We start from the raw sequence: 19,136 nt of genomic DNA on the forward strand, positions 1-19,136 counted from the left end.
GTTTTACTCACAATATACAGATACAGAATACACATTCGTTCGCATTGTACAATTACACCAATGATTCAAAGTTGACCCGCCGCTATCTTTGCAGACAAGTCCGCAGCTGCTTGCAACGCACGGGGTGTGTCATACTTGTCCATGATTACTTCAACAAGCTGTATCTTCCGTGCACTCGCAAATTCTTCATCATCGAGGAGCTTGTTGAGCTCCGACTTGCTGCGGACTGTGTATGACTGTGATAACTTGCCCTCAATGTCACCGAGAGTGGTGAGGAGGGAGGTCCATTCCCTGTTGGAAGGCTTGAGCAAAATGCAAATGAAGAGGGCGGGAGGTATCTGACCAGTCTACGATGTCGTTATACTTCCTGCATAGTTCATGAGTTGTCATATTGATAGCATTCTGTAGTAATCACTCACCTGTCCAAGCCGTGCAAGTGCCTCTCGATGTTGTAGCCCTTGTTATTCAGCACGAAGATAATTGGCGTCAACTTATGATGCGTCATGGTTGAAATCTCTTGCACAGTCAGTTGCCTTACACATGAAATAGTCAAACAAAATTCAGAACGGTTGACGGACCACGCACATGCTACCATCGCCAGTGAATAAGATGGTGCGCCCAAGACATCTGTCGCGGGCTGCAAGAGCTGCACCGAGTGTGCTAGCTAAAGTTATTTAAATCAGATGCAGCTTTTGTACCGAAAATTTCAGGAATTACCAGTTGCCCAGCCAATGCTTCCATACAAGATCTGGCTAACGAAAATGGACTTGTCGGGCAATGGAACCTCCATAATCCCAAAGTTTGAAGTCCCTAGGAACGACATTCGCTCTGAGTTTAGAAAGAAGTCAGACGGTTTCCCACTCACCAGTCTCAGCGACGATGACATCCTGCTTCCGGAAGAATTTGCCTACTCGAGGCCAGAAATAAGTATGAGAAATCCTGTCGTCGCTCTCCTTTGGGACATCTAGCTTGTAGCGCGGAACAGGGATTTGTGATGCACCCTCCTGACATTTCCTCAGCCTTTCCGTGAGCTTCGGGAGAAGCCACTTCATTCCTATACCCGGGAATTGTGCGTAGCGAACACGTGTATAGTCAGAGTGCAGCTGCGAAAACAACCTAAGCATCGCGAAGCGGAATGCCATAGAAAGTTACCTCTATGGTGTGCGTTTCCGGAATACGGTACGTGAACATTCCCGTGTTGAAGTCTGACTTCAATGCGCCAACCGAGAGGATAAGCTTTGCGTTTTCGACCTTCTCCTTGATGGCCGGATGCGTGATCGAACCGATGTACATCTATAGCAGATGTCAGAACGATCTTAAGCGAAGGTCAGGACGAAAAATTACACCGCCATATCGTTCATGCTCCTCGTTCACCGCCGTCTTACCCATCGGCGCTGCATATACAGGGAACTGCGTCTTGACGAGAAGGTCGTTGACTTCCTGCCGCACGTCGTGACGAATAGCGCAAGCATCCACGAGGACAACAATATCTTGTTCAGCATTATCCACGAGCTCCATAATCTCGTCGAGGACATAGTTCTCAATGTCTGGGTCATTAGGAGGAGGCGTCCGCGAGAGTTCGACCTTCAAACGCTTCGCAGGGATTTTTTCAGTGGTGAGATCCATCGGTAGTGTGAGGTAAACCGGGCGAGCCTACAGGACATTCAATGTTTGAAGAGAAGAAGGCGGACAATCAGCACTTACATGAACAATGCACTCCGTGAGGACTCGATCAATTTCGGCTGCAGCTCGCGTTTTATTCATAATGATGGCCTGAGCAACGGTGATCTGTTCCGCAGCTTTCGTATATACGTCGAATCTGGTGAACGTGACACACTGTAATCAACGAACAGGATATGTACATACTTTCCATTGCCAAGCGTGTGATGAAGCAAAGGCTTATTCTTCAACTGCGTAGTGCTAGGCACTCCGACAATATGAAGTACAGGGACCATTTCAGAGAACGCTGAGTAATCTGTGAGTTATTGCGAAAACAACGACGAACAACATTACCGCCTGCAACCCCGTTTATTGCGCTTAGTTCACCGACGCCGAACCTAATTCAAAGTATTGAGATCACAATTAAATAATGTGGTCAACTACCAAACCCACGTTGTCACAAGCACACCTATGCTATGCTCTTTCACGCGGGCGTAGCCATCGGCCGCGTAAGCCGCGTTCAACTCGTTACTAGAGCAGCGTAAGAAAACGCGTTAGCGACATGATAAACTTGTTACCAGTTCCCGATCCATTCGATCGTGGGATGGTCTTCGATAAAGTCCTGTAGCAAGTGTTAATGCCGCCGCCGCTTATTTGGATAACAATTCACCAGGAAAGCTGCGAATATGATCAATACATAAAGTTGTTCAATCATCAATCAACCCTTACGCATGTTGAAATCCCCCGGAACTCCGAAAATGGACTGCGGGTTATGAAGTTAAACAAGTTCAGTGGACATAATTGAAAGGGACGCATACCGTCACGTTGAGCTGTTCCAATCTCTTCAAAATGTAATCAGAGATGGTGATAAGCTCCTCGTCTCCACTGTGATGTTGTACTTTCAAGGTTTGAAGCTCGTGATGAAGCCGGTCGACTTGAGCATGGAGCTCCCTGGCTACAGAATCCATGGTAGTGGTTATAGTTATGGCAGTTTTATTCTCTGCAACAAGTTTCGGGGGAAAGGAGGGAGTGGGTTTGATGCATTCAGATAAAACCTGGTTTATATACAGGTATCATCACGATAAGATTAATCTCTATTTGCTCTTGCTGGGGATGCGCATGATGCAAAACATATTGGGACCAGGCCAGCCGTTTCTGGATGCGCCTGGATCATGCACCAGGCGGCCCAGGCCTCCGATGACATAGAAACTGCCTGATTATTCTTCCCCGGGCCGCCATTGCATCATCGACCTAAGGCGCTCCTCAGACTTGAATCCCATGCCAAGCTACTTTCCTTGCTTTCTTCATTGAATTTGCGGGTCGCGGACAGTCCCTATTGAGTCTAATTTCACCTAGTGAAGTCTCCAACTATCCGCGAGTGTAGATTCCCCGAAAGTACTAACAGGAAGTTCTAGTGTTAGCCTGTGCAATCTTCGACTGTTCCTCAGCACTCAGCTGGCAACTTTCAGGGTATAACTCCGCCCATTCATCATCCAGAACCCCCATACTGATTATATCTTCCCAATGACCATCTATCCAATTCCCTCGTCGTTTCCTCCCCTCCACCTTAAAACCCCTGAGAAAACGAGTCACAAAGCCTGCCCGCGCCACCAAAGTACTGGATCTAACAACTCACAGCTTGGCATAAACCGCTCGTGCTCTCGCATTGCCTTCTGTAACTTCCAAAGAGACACGCTGCAATCCGAAGTATTTGAATGCATGATTCACAGTGAAACGCATCGCTTCTGTTCCATATCCCTTCCCCCAAACATCGGAGGCTATGGATATGCTCAACCGTCCATCCCGATTCTTCGCCTCCAACAAATTGATGCAGGAAAAGCCGATGAATTGTCCAGACTCCTTTGGAACCAAAGAAAACCAGAGCGCCTTGCCTTCGGCAAAAGTCTTCACATGCTCCTTGTACTTCGAGGAAGGTGGAGGCGCGACAGCCGAGTATGTTTGGGTGCGTTGGACGAGGGGGTCGTTGCCCAGCGCAAGAAGGCCCTCTAGATCACCATCATCGAATCCGCGGAGAATGAGGTTCTCTGTGGTAAACATACTCTACAGAAGAAGTTGCGGGTTATCGAAGGGAGGATGCAGCAGATACTTAACGGCAAGCGTGGAAAGTCGGGACTCCTTGGTCCGACATCACCTGTCAATGCCTAGAATAAGTAGGTGACAATGACTCGGCATCATGTTGACGCATTCGCTTTGTCACAGTACTTATCGTGACCATTTGACGTACACTTCAAAAATTTCTCTTAGTTGAACGACTTATAGCTACGTATAGCTATAGCTGACGCTGCATGAACTGCCTCCGGAGTTGAATAGACTCAAATCAAACGTCACTCAATGCGCCAGCAGGGCTATTAACTGCCGTATCTGCTTTGTCTGCTGGCATACCGCACTGTTGGCCACTGCGCCAGCATCTGCTCGTAAACAGGCGAACAAACATCAAAACTGTTCTCATTTCTCTACCAATTGGTTGGTTGTTTCCTTGGCTTAAGGCCCACCTAAGTAGCTGCTTTGTCGCTAGCACGGACTTTTCATCGATCGTTGCTCTGTCAATGCTGGCATTCAGATATCAGGCCGCACTCAATGCGCCTTGCAGACTTCAAATTCTGCGTGCGTTGGAGCATCGATCGCGACCTCGACGATCTCTGGCGCCGAAAATGATAGTCAGTGAATGTATTTTGAACTTTTGGTAATGCTGAAGCTCACTCACCGCTTTCGCAGCGACACGAATTCCTCCCGCCTGTGGTTGCTCCCGTTGCTGAGCCCGTTGCACTTCTGGCCCCACCTTACTTTCTGCATAATGACTACCCATTGTGGAATCTGTGGAATCGATGGGATGATGCTCGTATGTGATGGCGAGTTCAACACCCATCTCCATTCTTGTTTAACTGCCTGGGACAGAAATAATATCCGGCCACATACTGACCATCCTTCTGATGATCACTAGCTTGTCAAATGAGAACGACGGGTGGGACAGCATCCAGAAAGCACATACCCCATACTGGCACAACATTTGTCCACCATTGTCATCCTTGTATCTGTCGGCCCATTAGTCACTTGTGTTCGATGAAGGTGGTGAGTGTGGCGCACATGCACTCGGTTATCTCATTGTTGGGTTCTTCAAAGCTGTTGGATAGCTCGAGGACTCCATTGTTGTACTGCACTGTGGCTGGGCACGTTGCACATGTTGACGCGTTGACGCCAACGAGGAAGCTGAGCAGCGCAAAGACGATCAAGTTGGAAGAGAACATCGTAGGGCTTGTGGATTAGAACGAGACATGACCATACTAGCAAGGGTTTTATACTTCTAGTGCGAACACAAAGGCAGCGGGAAAGTTATTCGAATCCGCTGCTGAGAATGCACGCCGTTCCGTTCTCCTCCAAATAGTACTAGTGCTATAACATTTAAAGTAAGGACTTAGGCGGGAAACAGTTAGGCCAAAGTGCACGATGAATATCTGTGGACGTATGATGGTATACTTAGAACGATGGAACTTGGATAGAAAGAAGTTTATCTCCGCCTCATATGGTGCTTCGACACAGCCACATGACAGTTTCCCTAGAGCATGATTCTCCGAGTTGAAGCGAGAGCAGATATAGTGGAATGTTGGAGGGCTGAGCGGTAAAGGGGGAGCAGTTAGGACAGGGCTGTAATCCAGTGGACTGTCAATTTTTGCGCGAAGGTCCTGAAGGCTGAGGCGGTGAACTTAGTATTGACATTCGGTGTCACCATGACCTCAGCTCCTCCTGGCAACCGGCGCCACTGAATATGGCAGCGGTATTAGCAGGCTTCGGAATACAGCACCGGGTGATGCACAGACTGCAAACAAGCCGAATCGTTACACAACGACATCGAGTTCGAAAGAGAGAGACTGGAAGAAAGGTGTAGCGGAGACTCCGGAGAGGCAGTGCGGCAACCTGTCAAATGGATTGTACAACGTAATATGTTGTCCATTATAGGAAGATGCACATATGAGCGCCAATCACAAACTTGTGAAGCAAGAACCAGAATGACACATAGGACACACCTTAAAAGATGACTTGAACAAAGGGGTGCCTGACGTTCTCGACTCTGAACCAAACGCCCACTGTCTCAATTTACAGTCTGTCTCGCATTGGAGTGTCCCATCTGTGTGAGTTGGTCTAAACGGTATATCTCGTGAGTGATACTCTAGGCTGTAAAGCTGACCTACCAGCAAAGATCTCTTGTGAATAACGCCGGAATAACACCTGCATACATAGCCCCGAAGCCACATTGTGAGTCAGGATCGACTTCCTGTAAGAAGGCATTTTTGTGAGCTAATTTGTGCGCTTCTAATTGACGTGAAGACCCATCAACTCACCGATAATCTTTGCCCTTACCAGATGCAACAGACGGCAAAAGTCGTACCCTGGCAAATGATGAGAGGCCATACCATCTGGGTAAATGGTGTTGTTCACCTGCCTGGAGGACGACACGTCATCACAAGTTCAAGCGACGGCTCACTCCGACAATGGGATCTAGAGAGTGGCGCACAGATGGGAGAGGCCTGGAGAGATGAAGGGGAGAAGGCAGTAGTACAACTGTGGGGTATATCACTGTCTTCAAATGGCAACACTGTCGCAAACGGGGGCCGTGATGGGAAATTGAGGTTGTGGGATGTTGAGAAGGGAAAGGTCATCACCAAATGGACAACACACACTAATTGGGTGAATTCAGCGTGCTGGAGTGCAGATGATGTGCGAGTGATGTCAAAAGCCGCAAAACCGTTCTGGAAATCAAGACTAGGCACGAGGATGTGTGGGCAGTGTTGTACTCGCCCGACTCATCAAAAATTGCGACAGGGGGACGCAACAAGGACGCAGTAAGGACGCAGTAAAAATCCGGGATTCCACGACAGGTGACTTACTCGACACACTCAAACACGATCAAGAAGTTGTCAGGTTGATCTGGACGTCGGACGGGAAAAAGCTTATCTCCGGGTTAGATGATGGCTCAATTAGGATCTTCGACACAACCACTTGCCAACAGATCGCCATTCTCAACGGTCACTCGCGCTACGTCCTCGCCCTCTCCTTGGCCCCTGAACGACCGCCTTCTTGCGAGTGCATCAGACGATGACACTGCATGTCTATGGAACCTCGATACGAACTTCCAAGTCGGTCCACCTATCAAGCACGAAGATGATTTGACATGTGCAGCCTTTTCCGTTGATTGAAAGCTGCTAGTCACAGGTTGCGAGGACAAAATTGCGTATGTCTGGGACGTTCATGCCATCCTCAAAGAAGCTAGTCTTGAAGACCTACTGTCCATTCCCGATGTGAGTGTAATTCCATGGCTGTTCGCTAAAGACAAAGCTAAAATTCACAGGTCCCAGCTGTAAAGTCATTAATAAATGTGCGTGTCGTGTCTTCTCGACTTTTTCAATCATTTTCAATCAACCTTCTAGAGTGATGCTACGCGACGTCCGTCCCACCTTAGGGACGCCCATCGACTACCACCAGGCTTTTTCGATGACGTGCGCCGTCGGCGTTTTTAAATAATTTCGTTCTGACCTGTTTGCTTTCAGTCCTCCGCAGGGCGCAGTATCGGTCCACGTTCCGAGCCCCGCCACCGCTCTCTCGCATCTTCACCGAATCCACGTGCGCTCCTCGGTCGCCTTTCATCGCTCTGATACCAGTGAAACAACTAAACTCCAGCGACGCCCAAGGCGATCTTTCTTTTCTCCTGGCGGTCCTCAGATCGTTGAAGTTGCTACAGTACAGGCCAAACGGGTATGTCTTTCTTCCGGTGTATCTCCAATCAACGTAGTTCAACGATTTCTGTTCAGACATCGTTTGTTGCCCCGCCTCGTGACAAGGCTAAACGAACACAGCAGCAGCAAAGCCAATCGCAAGGCCAATCACAAACACCATCATCGCAATCTCAGGCTACCGCCGCCTCGACGTCTGCGACACCTTCTGCTCTAGATACCACCACCACAGTAGTCACGCAGCCACGACCCATCCCATTGTGGGCTCGTGTCGTACTTTTTATCTGCTGTGCATCTCCTCCGCATGTCAATGGCCATTAATACACATCTAGCATATATTCATATTTGCTCTCAATTCTCTTTCGCTCTTATCTCTTTCTCCACGTCTTTTGCTGCCTTATCAATCATATCCAGCGTGAGAGACCGTCGACTTCCGGGACTGATTCAGCCTCGGGTCTATTTCAACGCTATGTCTTGAAGCGTGCTTGATTGTACTCCCAAGCGCTTGTTACAAAATGTTCTGGGCACAATACGAGGGACGTCTCCTTGTGTCCCGGTTATCCCGGGGCCGCCACCATCATTCCTGGGTACGCGGCAGCAAGTTCGTACATCCTGACGGTTGATGCCGCACCATGTGCTCTTCATCACAGATGCGTGCCACGCTATAGAGTTGCTGGGACAAGGACGCACTCAACTGATCTGGACGCAGATAGCACGACCCGCAGGCCTCCTGATGGTTATCATCACCCAACGGGGACCCGGGTTGGACTTTTTTGCATGAATACTACGGTTGCCAAATTGGGATGACCTTATTGTCAAAGCCCCTCTCGGGAGTTGTCCTCCCCATCAGAATGGTCGCTGCTCACACGATATGATCTCATCGGCATTTACTATGTCAGCTTGTTTATTGTCTTCGTGTCAATGCGGGCGTGGCGGGTGCGCTTTGAAATTCTGTGACTGGCACGCGGCGTGCCCCGCCAGAATATGCGCCATACTGACTGGGTCAAAGATGTTGTACACCTGCCTGGTGGACGACACATCATCACAGGTTCGAAGGATGGCTCACTCCGACTTTGGGACCTAAAGAGTGGCGTACAGATAGGACAGAAATGGAGAGACGACGAGGTGAGGAAGTGTTGTGGACAATAGCATTGTCTCCAAACGGCACGACTGTTGCGAGCAGAAGTGATGATGGGACAGTGAGGTTGTGGGACACCGAGACAGGGAAGGTCATCGCCAAATGGACAGGGAATACGAAGCATGCGGTGTCAGTATGCACTTAATGCATTACATTGCCGGTTTGGGTGAGAAGGTAATGCAACCTACACTTAGCATCGCTCCTGCATCACTTCTCACTGATAGTTAGCCTGGTTTAATGCAATACAATGACACTATAGCCTGCTGTACTACCATCTATACTATATACCCCCGGCCCATCCGTTTGCCTCGGATACACCACACCCTCGGCCCACTCGTCTATCACGGTACAATTATTGCCATCGGCCCACACCGGATGGCCTGTCTCTATCGGTACATTGTCACACCCGGCTGCCCGTCTCAGACGGCTACATGTCAGTACTGCCAGTTATTATTTGGCACGACCCATAACCATACTAGTTACATTGTAGGGTCAAAGGGGTTTGAATATCAGATGTAAAGCAAACTACTCCGAGTACTCACATAGACCTCCTATAGGGTCAAGAGTCAGGGGTTTGAATATTGGATGCAAAGCAAATTATTCCGAGTACTCACGTCAGTATCACAGTATAGAGTGCAGCAATCATAAGGCGATTGGCAAGGCCAGTTAACAGGCCCACAGCCTGAGTCTAGTCTGCCGAGAACAGCTGGTGCGGCATTAACAGACATAGATGCTGTCAAAGCAGCAACGACGAGGAGAAAGGAGAAACGCATTGGTTGGGCGAGGTTTGAATATAGGATCTGGCAGGGAGGTCTTCGAATAACTCTGAGGGGAAGCAAGGTAGTTGACTAGCGCATATAAATGGCCGCGGCCAGGTGAATTGACACGAGACATGCTAACACATGTTGACACCGCACCACCATGATGCAGGTTAAATTGATGCAGGATATGCTGGCACATATTGACGCCGCACCGCCAACAAACCACCACCATTCCAACGCGCGAATAGTGGTGGTTTGTGGTGGTGCCACGACATGAGAGTGGTCAATCAATGTTCAACGTACGTCCACGTCACTCGTGGTTCGATATGAGATGGCGATCGTAGGCGTAGTGAGTAATTAGGAATTACATACAATTGCTGCGGAAACTGCTTCTGCACTGAAAATGGGTGTACATGCCAAAGACAATGAGTGTCAGAACATGCTATTTGAAGGTTAGTACCTATTGCGCATCTGATGATGCCATATGGCTAGGTAATTTCTGCAGGAAATGATATCTTAAAATGATTCAGGCCAAGAATGTAGAAATCCTAGCATCTGCTTGTGATACGATCGATACATCATTACTGTACCATATGAAGCTCTGCATGCAGGTAGACTATTATCAAAGGGTGATAATATGACACACGGTTGATAGACTATTACATTTCATCATTATATTAGCATGTCATAGCCATGCAAAATTGTTTGTCATATCATGCTTCGTGAATTTCAGTGACGTGCAAAGGCCTTGTTTGCATGCGTCAACATTCGCAAGCTCACGATCCGTTTGGAACGGTCATCTTACCAGCAAAACCCCACGCGCGCCTATTACATTGTAGGGTCAAAAGGTGTTGAATGTTGGATGCAAAACAAACTACTCCGAATACTCACAATGGCTTGACAGTATCCACTGCAGCACTCATCACCATTGTCGCAAGGCCAGCGAGGTAGAAAACAACCTCACCCGCCGAGAATAGCCGGTGTGGCATTGACCGACATAGACGCTGTCAAAGCAGCAACGACGACGAGAAAGGAGAAACGCATTGGTTGTATGACGTGATACGGGATCTGGCAGGGAGGTCCTCGAATAAGGTGGTTAATCAACTAGCGCATATAAATTTATAACAATAAAAGTAGCACGGGCTACGCGGGACATGCTGACACGGCACCACCACAAACCACCACCTCTATGCAGGTTAAATTGATGCAGGACATGCTGACGTGGCACCACCGCAAACCGCCACGATGTCAAACACAAAGTTCGATGTAATCGAAGTCGAAGTCCGTGCTGTATGCTGTTGCATTAAATATTGGCATCCGAAGGGAACCGAGTTGCGATATGGAGATTCGAGAGTCGTGGCATACATAATGAATTAAAGGTTTGTGTACATATGGGACAGCGGGATGGTAAGAGTGTGGGATGTCGAGAGCGGCAAAACTATTCTGACAATCAAGACCGAACACACGTTTGTGGAAACTGTGACGTACTCGCCCGACACAGACAATCCGAGGATGCAGTAAAAATCCGGCCTGACCATGGCTTTGGCCCGGCTTGGAATTCTGGAAAGCCAAAGCCGGCGGCCTGAGCCGCGGCTCTGTAGGGTTTGCAGCGACGGTTGTTTGGCAAAGGCTTTGGATCCAAACAATGAGTCACATCAAGAGTTTTCTTGCTAAGTGCCTGCAATATCATGACTTTTGATTTACTAATTTATTTTTGTCGGTCTCGTTTCTCCCGGTATCTAATGTATGCGCTTGCAAAGGACCAGGACGGTTGCTACTAATGGATGTTTTCCGGCACTTGTCTGTGCTTTTCCGTGTGCGTTTCCACTCGTTCGCACTTGTCTGTGCTTGTTGTCCCTGCTCGTCTGCGCCTGCCGCCACTAATTGTCGTATCTTGTTTGTGTGTGCCGCGGGCCGCCGCATATTTCTGCTTGTCTACCATGGTTTGCACTGGTCTGAAACTGTCTGCACATAGCTCGAGCTCGTTCTTAGGACCGATAGATTCTTACAAGAAGCGGAATGGTTGGAGGATCATGCCGAATATGCTCACGTCGACGACACTGCCAGGGACACCCAGCGCTTCGTTCGAATTTTTGCGACCACCATTTTACATTCCACTCCACATTTTTACTTATCCGCTCTGCCGTTCGCTCCAATTCAGTCGAAGATATCTCAAAAGTTCGCTGCAAAGTTCGCTTGCACCCCCCGCATTGCCGCTGGTCATGCTGCAAATTGGCCTCTCATGGAAAAGATACTCCACAAGCATTTCGTCATCTCGCCGGATGGAAATCACTTAGTTTCTGGTTCTTATGACAAGACAATCCGGGTGTGGGATTAGTGATGTGCATGGCCCGTCTGCACCTGCCCCCGCGCGTTTTCGCCTGTTTTCGCTTGGCGCCGCTTGTGCTTACTTGCTCCCACTTATTTGTGGGTCAGAACTCGTCATACCCTGTACTGTCAGTGCGGGTACAGGGTACGGGTGCCAGATCCCTACTCGTAGCGGCTCGTTGTCACGTATCGAACGCTAATATGGGTTCGGTTCAGCGTCCAGCAAAATTGCTGAACCGAACGCGACACCGGACTTTTACATCACTACTCTGGTCGGTATTGCATATATTTGTGCTCGCAGGTATTTTTTCATGTATGTATGTATGTATGTATGTGTATGACCTACAGGTAAATTAACTACATTTCCCCTACTCGGGCCGTGGCTCAGGCCAGAGCCAGGCCAAAGCCAGCCGTCACTGGCGGCTTTGGCCCGGCCTGGATTTTTTGCAAGCCCAAGCCGTCTGAAGCCAGACCAAAGCCGCGGCTTTCGAGCCAGGCTAGGCCGGAACATCACTAGGCACGCCTCAGCCTGACAATGGTATTTTGGTGACAATTAGGACGGAACATACGGGATTTTGCAAAGTTCTCATCATAGGTCGAGTCACCGTAGAAAGGTATATAAGAGCTCCTAAAGCGTGACATTCATCAACTCAACCGACTTTGATTCTCCAGCTGCCATCTCTCAGACAGAACCTTCTACCACTCATAAAGTCACAGCTTCGTTGTCTACTCCACTCCACAACCCGCAATGGACTCATTCTCAAACATCACCACTGTCTTCTCGGCCGATGAGCAGAGTCCTGCATCGTCGATACCAGTTGAGGAGGAGTACCAATCAAGCACTGGGGGTTGCTACTGTGTCATTGCATGAACGCGAGCAAAATTTATGCGCGCCTCCCAATTCAGACACTGACGTTAGTAATGTTGGTCATTTAATTCACGGGACGATGGCTCATAGTTGTTGATTGCAGCTCCAGAACACTGCTTCATGATAGCTTGGACAGTGCAGCATCCTCTGTAGTGCTTAAAACTATGGGAGGGGTTTCATAAGCGACACCACACCACACCACACCACACTTCACTTCACTTCACTTTCCACAACACACTTCGTTCGTCATTTTTCGACCTTCATCAACCATTTCTATTGTATTATTTCATTGGGTTCTTCGGAGCTAGGTATCTTGGGTACAAGTACATGGGATACATTTGATGCTGTCGGAGATACTGGGTAGCCTTATAATTGTCTGTAGCACCTGGAGAGAAAGAACGATTTTTACCTGGTATCCTTATGGCTCACTACCCTCGACCCACTTTTAGTTCTGCTGTGCAGTGTGATTAGAAAGCAGAACGTACACTGGCAGTGGTCGAGCGAGCACAGAAGGACTAAGCTAATCCACATCATCTTGAGGCGGATAATTCCCTATCACTTTAGACATTTTTCGGATTTGAAGCGTCAGTTCATCAGAAACTCTCTGGGAAAATGGAAAAATACCAATAGCAATGATTTACAAGTAATCCCTGCTGGTCACCGTCCCCGTATCCGCCACACATGCTGGAATTGAGCTCGATTTACCAGGTTTGAAATGTTCTAGGACGTCGTGCAGGTGCAAGTCATGAGCGTCCCTTGACGGCGACTCTGGGTAGCGCAACTCTAGACCCTAGTGATTAAGTTGAGTGAAGGAACTAGCGTGGATGGGGAAAGACACACTGTAAGGGGACAAATGACATGTTCATCTAGCTTGAAATGTTTAATACGCTCAGGCCTGAGGGGAGTCTGGCTCACCGGAAACAGCTCGCAGTTCGACTAATAATTTGTATGTCGAATCCAAACCTATCCAAAACTTGCAACTGGCCTTCATATTTCAGCGTCTGAGCGGAGTTAACTTTTTCACAGGTGGTAGCAGGCTGGCAGCGATTACTGAGTACGATCAGGCGCTTATCATTTGCACAGTAATTAACCTGTGACACGAGGATAACACATGGGACAGACCTTAAGCTTTAACGACGAGTGTCTGACTTCCTCGACTCTGAACTAAACGCTCACTGTGTCAGTTTACAGCCTGTGCCTCCCGCTGGTGATTGGAGCACTGACTTTATCTGAACGGTACCTCTCGTTCTAGGCCAGTCCGCAAGGCAAATCTATCACTAGAGACATCGGATTCCGCAAAGTTTTTGTTGCAAATTCGCGCATTACCATATGCAGCAACACCACAGCTCAGGACTGAAAACTGTAAGCAGGTACGCGTTTCAGTCACGAACACTACGATCAGCTTCCCAATTATTACGTTACGAAGAGAGCAGTCTCCTCATCTTCGTACGGACTGCGCGTCTAAAACAGCCGGCAGGAACGGTGGACCGAGTGAGGCTAACCTCACCTCGGGGCATTCGCGAGTCCAGAGAAGTAGAAAAGGCAGGGGCCTTATAGACTAGTTAGTACTGTCTGACATAGGGTACTTTACCCCAATGGACAGAAATTGGAAACAAAAAAAAAACTGTAAGCAGGCTGTCCCGTTCGCAATACCTCGTGCGCCTGTATCGACAAGAACAAAGTAGACTTAGCAGCATTCCTTGCCACACAATAACCCGTTCCAATCCACATATTCTGGCAAGATACTCTCGAATTACATGGCCCAGTAGTTGAACCATGTCTTCCACAACCAGCCAGACACCGATGGTCGCGCCCTGCCAGACGACGCGAGGCCATACAGACTGGGTAGAAGGTATTGTGCACCTTCCTGGCGGACGACACATCATCACAAGTTCAAGGGACGGCTCACTCAGACAATGGGACCTGGAGAGTGGTGCACAGATGGGAGAGGACTGGAGAGATGAGGAGAAGGAAAAGCAGCAGTGTTTGGCATAGTATTGTCTCCAAACGGAGACACCGTTGCAAGTGGAAATGATGATGGGAAAGTGAGGTTGTAGGACATCAAGACCCGGAAGGTCATCGCCAAATGGACAGAGCACACTGGGCATGTGCGGACAGTGTGCTGGAGTGCAGGTAGTGGCCGGGTGGTGGCCGGGTCCTTCGACGGGACAGCAAGAGTTTGGGAAGTCGAGAGCGGTAAAACAGTCCTGACAATCAAGACCGGGCACATCTATGTGTACCTAGTCATGTACTTGCCCGACTCATCAAAAATTGCGACGGGCGGACGCAAAGAGAACGCAGTCAAAATCTGGGATGCAAAGACGGGCCAGCTGATCTGCACACTCAATCACGATCACATAGTTTGCAGTTTGGTATGGACGTCGGATGAAAAGAAGCTTATCTCCGGGACATCGGGTGGCTCAATTAGGATATTCGACACTGCCACATAGCAGCAAATCGCCATCCTGCAGGGACACACGCTTCGTCCGGGCCTTCTCCTTGTCTCCGAACGACCGCCTCCTTGCTAGTGCATTGGATGATCACACAGCGCGTCTGTGAAATCTCGACACGAACCTCCCAGTCGAACCTCCTCTCCAACAAGAGAAGGATGTGAAATGCGCAGCCTTTTCCGCTGATAGAAAGCTGCTAGTCACTGGGTGCGATGACAAGCATGCATGCGTGTGGGACATTCATGCTATCCTCAAAGAAGCTGGCCTTGAAGACCTACTGTCCATTCCTAATATGAGTGTAGGTCTCTTCGATAAAGACCAAACTAATCTCAGGTCCCAACTGTAAAGTCGTTACTGAATGTCCGTGACGTGTTTCTCGACCTATTCAATCATTTCATGTCAACCCCGTATAGTAATGCTACGCGACAGCTCAAGGATGCTCGTCGACCACCACCAGGCTTTTTTAATGACGTGCAAGACGGTGTTCACGTGCGTTGTCGGCTTTTTTTTATAACCAATTATCGTTCTGACCTGTGTACTGTCAGTCTTCCGCAATGCGGCGTATCCATCTCCGTTCATCTGCAGGCGACCACGCTTTCGCATCCTCTTTGGCGAATCCACGTGCGCTCCTTGGTCACTTTTCAACGCTCCTCTGCTTCTCTCACTCCGACACCAACGAAGCAACCGAACTCCAGCAACACCCCAGGCGAACTTTCTTTCTCGTCGCGGTTCTCTTGTCGCTCAAGTTGAGGTTTCTGCAGTACAGGAAAAACGGGTACGTCGTTCTTCCGGCGCAGTTCCAACCAAAGTGGTTCAATGATTTCTGTCCAGGCATTGTTTGTTGCTCCGCGTCGTGACAAGCCGAAACGAACACAGCAGCAAGGCCAAGTCCAGGCGCCGTCATCGCAATCTCAGCCTGCCGCCGCTTCGACATCCGCAACAGTCCCTGCTTCTGCTGCCAGTACTGCCACGCCGGATCCAGCATGCACGCTGTCACGACTCCTCCCGTTGCGGGCTCGTTTCGTGCTTTTTCTCTGCTGTGCATATCCCCCGCACGCCAACGGTCATCAATAGCGACAGCATGCGGCCAACTACTTTATCTTTTCTTTTGTATGGGTATCTTGTTGTCAATGTATTTCGCTACTTCGTCAATCATGTCCATTTAGATATCTTCCACTTCTAGGACTTCTTCAACGCTATGCCGTGAAGCATCCTCGAAAGTGGTTGCTAGAAAAGTGTCCTTGGGGGGGCAACACGAAGGTCATCTCCTCGCGTTCCTGTCATCCCGGGGCCGTCAGCATCATTCCTGTTTCGTAAATCCCGACTTACAATTGTAATTGATGCTGAACTCCGTGCTCTTCGTCGTGGATGCACGCCACGTTGTAGAGTTACCGGAACAAGGACACACTCGAGTGATCTGGACCCAGATAGCACGATCTGCATTCCTCCTGATGTTCATCATCACCCAACGGGGTTGGACCTTTGCGCGAATATCACGGTTGCCAAATTGGGATGACCTTATTGTCCAAGCCCCTCCCGGGAGTTGTCCTACTCATCGGAATGATCGCTGCTCACACGATATGATCTCATATGAATTCGCTATGTCAGCTTGCTTATTGTCTTCGTGTCAAATACGGTCTTCGCGCGTGGCGGGTGCGCTTTCTGTGACCGGCACGTCTCAGTCTGATTATGATATTTTGGTGACAATTAGGACGGAGCATACACGGTTCTCATCACGGCCAAGCCACGGTGAAAAGGTACATAAGAGCTCTCAAAGTTCGATATTTATCAGCTCAACCGACTTTTGATTCTCGTCCATCAGCAGTTTATCCAGCTGCCATATCTCAGACAGAACCTCCTACCACTCGTAAAGTCACAGCTTCGTTGTCTACTCCACTCCACAACCCACAATGGACTCATTCTCAAACATCCTTGCTGTTTTCTCGGCCGATGAGCAGAGTCCTGCACCATCGATACCAGTTGAGGAGGAGTACCAATCAAGCACTGGGGGTTGTTACTGCGTTATTGCATGAACGCGAGCAAAATTTATGCGCGCCTCCCAATTCATATATGGACGTAAGTAATGATGGCTATCTAATTCGCCGGACGAAAGCTCAGTTGTTGATTGCAGCTCCAGAACACTGCTTCATGATAGCTTGGACAGTGCAGCATCCTCTGTAGTGCTTAAAACTATGGGAGGGTTTCATGAGCGATACCTCACCTCACTCCACTTCACTTCACTTATTACAACACACTTCGTTCGTCATTTTTCGGCTTTCATTAACCACATTTGTTGTATTATTACATTGTGTCCTTCGCAGCTGCGTATCTTGAGTACAGGTACAGGAGATTCATTTTATACTGTCGGATATACGGGTAGCGCACGTATAATTATCTGTACATTTTTACACACTGGTACCACTTGACCGAGGATTTGTTCTGTTATGCAGGCTGCAGCGTGGTCAGGAAGCGGAATGTGGCAGCAATCGAGCAAGCGCAGATTCCAGAAGGACCGAGGTAGCTCTCGAGTGCGTTCATCCAACGTCAGGGTAATTCCATCCTGAATGTACATGTGGCCGCCGCCGCAGCCAGTGGCGAGAAATTTTACATCCGCGGAAAAGGACGCACGACTCTCGCTAAGCCTTCATGATGGTGCGGTGGTCCGATGAGCTCATTGTTTTCCATAATTGCGCTGTCTTATATTTCGATGTGCTCATTCAGAGACTAGTGAGATGCGTAGGACAGATGCCCCTTGTACAACACTTGAGGAGAACTCAGAGCACCGGCTTGCATGCAAGTTGCTTCCAGCGGTTGTTTGGATCCCAGGGCTTTGCCAAATAAAGTTGCACAGCCACTCTTTCAGCTTGCTTGACGCCGGACGGCCATCTTTGCCTAGATTCGGCTCGCCTCATAGACAGACTGGTCACCGCGAGTCTAGCTCTCGAGGATCTCGAAGTTAGCAGTAGATCTGAGTCCTCCCCTATAACTCGCATCGACTTTCCGAGTCTTGACCTACTCTCATAAGCACTTTGCCGTTTCTGGATCTTGCGCTTTCGCAATTTGACCACGACGATTTTCCCTATATACCACCATCTAATGGGGTCGTGATAAACCCCAGCGGCTCGGTGCACACCAAAAACGTATCCATGAGGCCCGGTAAACAACGCTTATGACGGGAGGAAGAGTTGTAGCGTCATCGAGGGCTTCTATGTTCAAGCTTATAGTGAGACTACAAAACTGCGTTGTAAGTACATCAGTCATATGCTATGTATTCAAGCCTTTGAGATTCCCTCCATTCCAAGATCTTCATGGCTCGAGCGACAGTGAAATTTGTTCAGAAGCGAGCACGTTTACCAACTCAACAACAAACCACTAGTAACTCGCGCGTCGTGCCATCAACCATACTGCACCGATGCGAAAGCAGAAACCCGACTCACTGTAGTTCACTGTCACGACAATTCACTCATATAAATACACACATTCATGGGTCACCTACCACGCCGGTGAGTCATGTGGTTAAATTCAGGACACAAACTAATACTCACTGTACGTTTTGAATCCGCAATCACGTATACCGCCACGCATTTCTCGCCGGCGCAGCACTTTGTCGAGGCGGAGCAATATGTGGGACACCATGGCCAACGAGGGCTGTCATCAGCGTCACTGGCAGATATTGACGCTGTCAAAGCAGCAGCAACAGCGAGGACGAAGGAGAAATGCATTCTTTGTGAGGATGTGATATGGGATCAGATAAATCTGACAGGGACAGTAGGAAGACCGCCTGCTTTTACGTCCTGAATAATGTTCTGGCAGAACCTTCATGGGGATGTAATTAAGAACCTATCTTATGGGAAATATCCTTCCTCGCATGTTCCTGAGATTTTGAGAACCTAGTTCACGCGCGGTTATACAGACTGTCCGACCGTAGCTTCGTTCGTGACGTGACAACTTCGACTACCAACTACCAAACCCCTTTATTACCTCCGATAGGGTCAGTAAGAGTCAGGTTCGAGATTGCTGCATGCACTGACGACATATAGACGCTGAAACACATTGTGTGTGCGAGGTTATACTAGATTTGTCAATGAGAATCTTTCTGAGGTGGGGCTGGGCATGGGCATGGAGACTGCGAAGGTGGAGAGGGTGATAAAGGAGAAGGCGAGTGGCAAAGATGATCCTGCTCAA

The 19,136-nt window shown here is 48.9% G+C and overlaps 5 protein-coding genes across 5 annotated transcripts; 2 read left to right on the plus strand and 3 right to left on the minus strand.

Annotated features, from left to right (window-relative positions):
• Positions 1–65: 65 nt before the first annotated feature.
• On the minus strand, positions 66–2,627 carry EDB91DRAFT_1051269 (thiamine diphosphate-binding protein; the record flags this gene model as incomplete). Its single annotated transcript, XM_041313599.1, has 16 exons — positions 66–291; positions 344–367; positions 420–533; positions 586–664; positions 718–810; positions 866–1,103; positions 1,153–1,293; positions 1,345–1,653; positions 1,705–1,819; positions 1,867–1,966; positions 2,014–2,057; positions 2,113–2,190; positions 2,238–2,281; positions 2,330–2,337; positions 2,389–2,422; positions 2,478–2,627. The coding sequence occupies 16 exons, from the start codon at positions 2,625–2,627 to the stop codon at positions 66–68; spliced, it is 1,797 nt and encodes a 598-aa protein (XP_041178406.1).
• A 14-nt stretch (positions 2,628–2,641) lies between these two features.
• Positions 2,642–3,995, minus strand: EDB91DRAFT_241110 (acyl-CoA N-acyltransferase). Its single transcript, XM_041326575.1, has 3 exons — positions 3,296–3,995; positions 3,116–3,235; positions 2,642–3,057 (listed from the first exon to the last, which is right to left on the minus strand). Exons 1-3 carry the CDS (start codon positions 3,715–3,717, stop codon positions 3,012–3,014), a joined length of 588 nt encoding a protein of 195 aa, XP_041178407.1. The 5' UTR covers positions 3,718–3,995; the 3' UTR covers positions 2,642–3,011.
• A 10,036-nt stretch (positions 3,996–14,031) lies between these two features.
• On the minus strand, positions 14,032–14,478 carry EDB91DRAFT_1126891 (uncharacterized protein). Its single transcript, XM_041318458.1, has 3 exons — positions 14,187–14,478; positions 14,164–14,165; positions 14,032–14,124 (listed from the first exon to the last, which is right to left on the minus strand). The coding sequence occupies exons 1-3, from the start codon at positions 14,385–14,387 to the stop codon at positions 14,064–14,066; spliced, it is 264 nt and encodes an 87-aa protein (XP_041178408.1). The 5' UTR covers positions 14,388–14,478; the 3' UTR covers positions 14,032–14,063.
• Positions 14,479–15,206: 728 nt separating this feature from the next.
• Positions 15,207–16,563, plus strand: EDB91DRAFT_242715 (uncharacterized protein). The gene is made up of 5 exons (XM_041326577.1): positions 15,207–15,241; positions 15,293–15,440; positions 15,497–15,726; positions 15,783–16,061; positions 16,118–16,563. Exons 2-5 carry the CDS (start codon positions 15,348–15,350, stop codon positions 16,266–16,268), a joined length of 753 nt encoding a protein of 250 aa, XP_041178409.1. The 5' UTR covers positions 15,207–15,241; positions 15,293–15,347; the 3' UTR covers positions 16,269–16,563.
• A 1,453-nt stretch (positions 16,564–18,016) lies between these two features.
• On the plus strand, positions 18,017–18,825 carry EDB91DRAFT_242765 (uncharacterized protein). The gene is made up of 3 exons (XM_041326578.1): positions 18,017–18,174; positions 18,290–18,454; positions 18,507–18,825. Exons 1-3 carry the CDS (start codon positions 18,121–18,123, stop codon positions 18,747–18,749), a joined length of 462 nt encoding a protein of 153 aa, XP_041178410.1. The 5' UTR covers positions 18,017–18,120; the 3' UTR covers positions 18,750–18,825.
• Positions 18,826–19,136: the final 311 nt, after the last annotated feature.

Source organism: Suillus paluster (genome assembly GCF_016628075.1).
Source record: "Suillus paluster strain FC165 chromosome Unknown EDB91scaffold_19, whole genome shotgun sequence".
Lineage (NCBI taxonomy): Eukaryota > Fungi > Basidiomycota > Agaricomycetes > Boletales > Suillaceae > Suillus > Suillus paluster.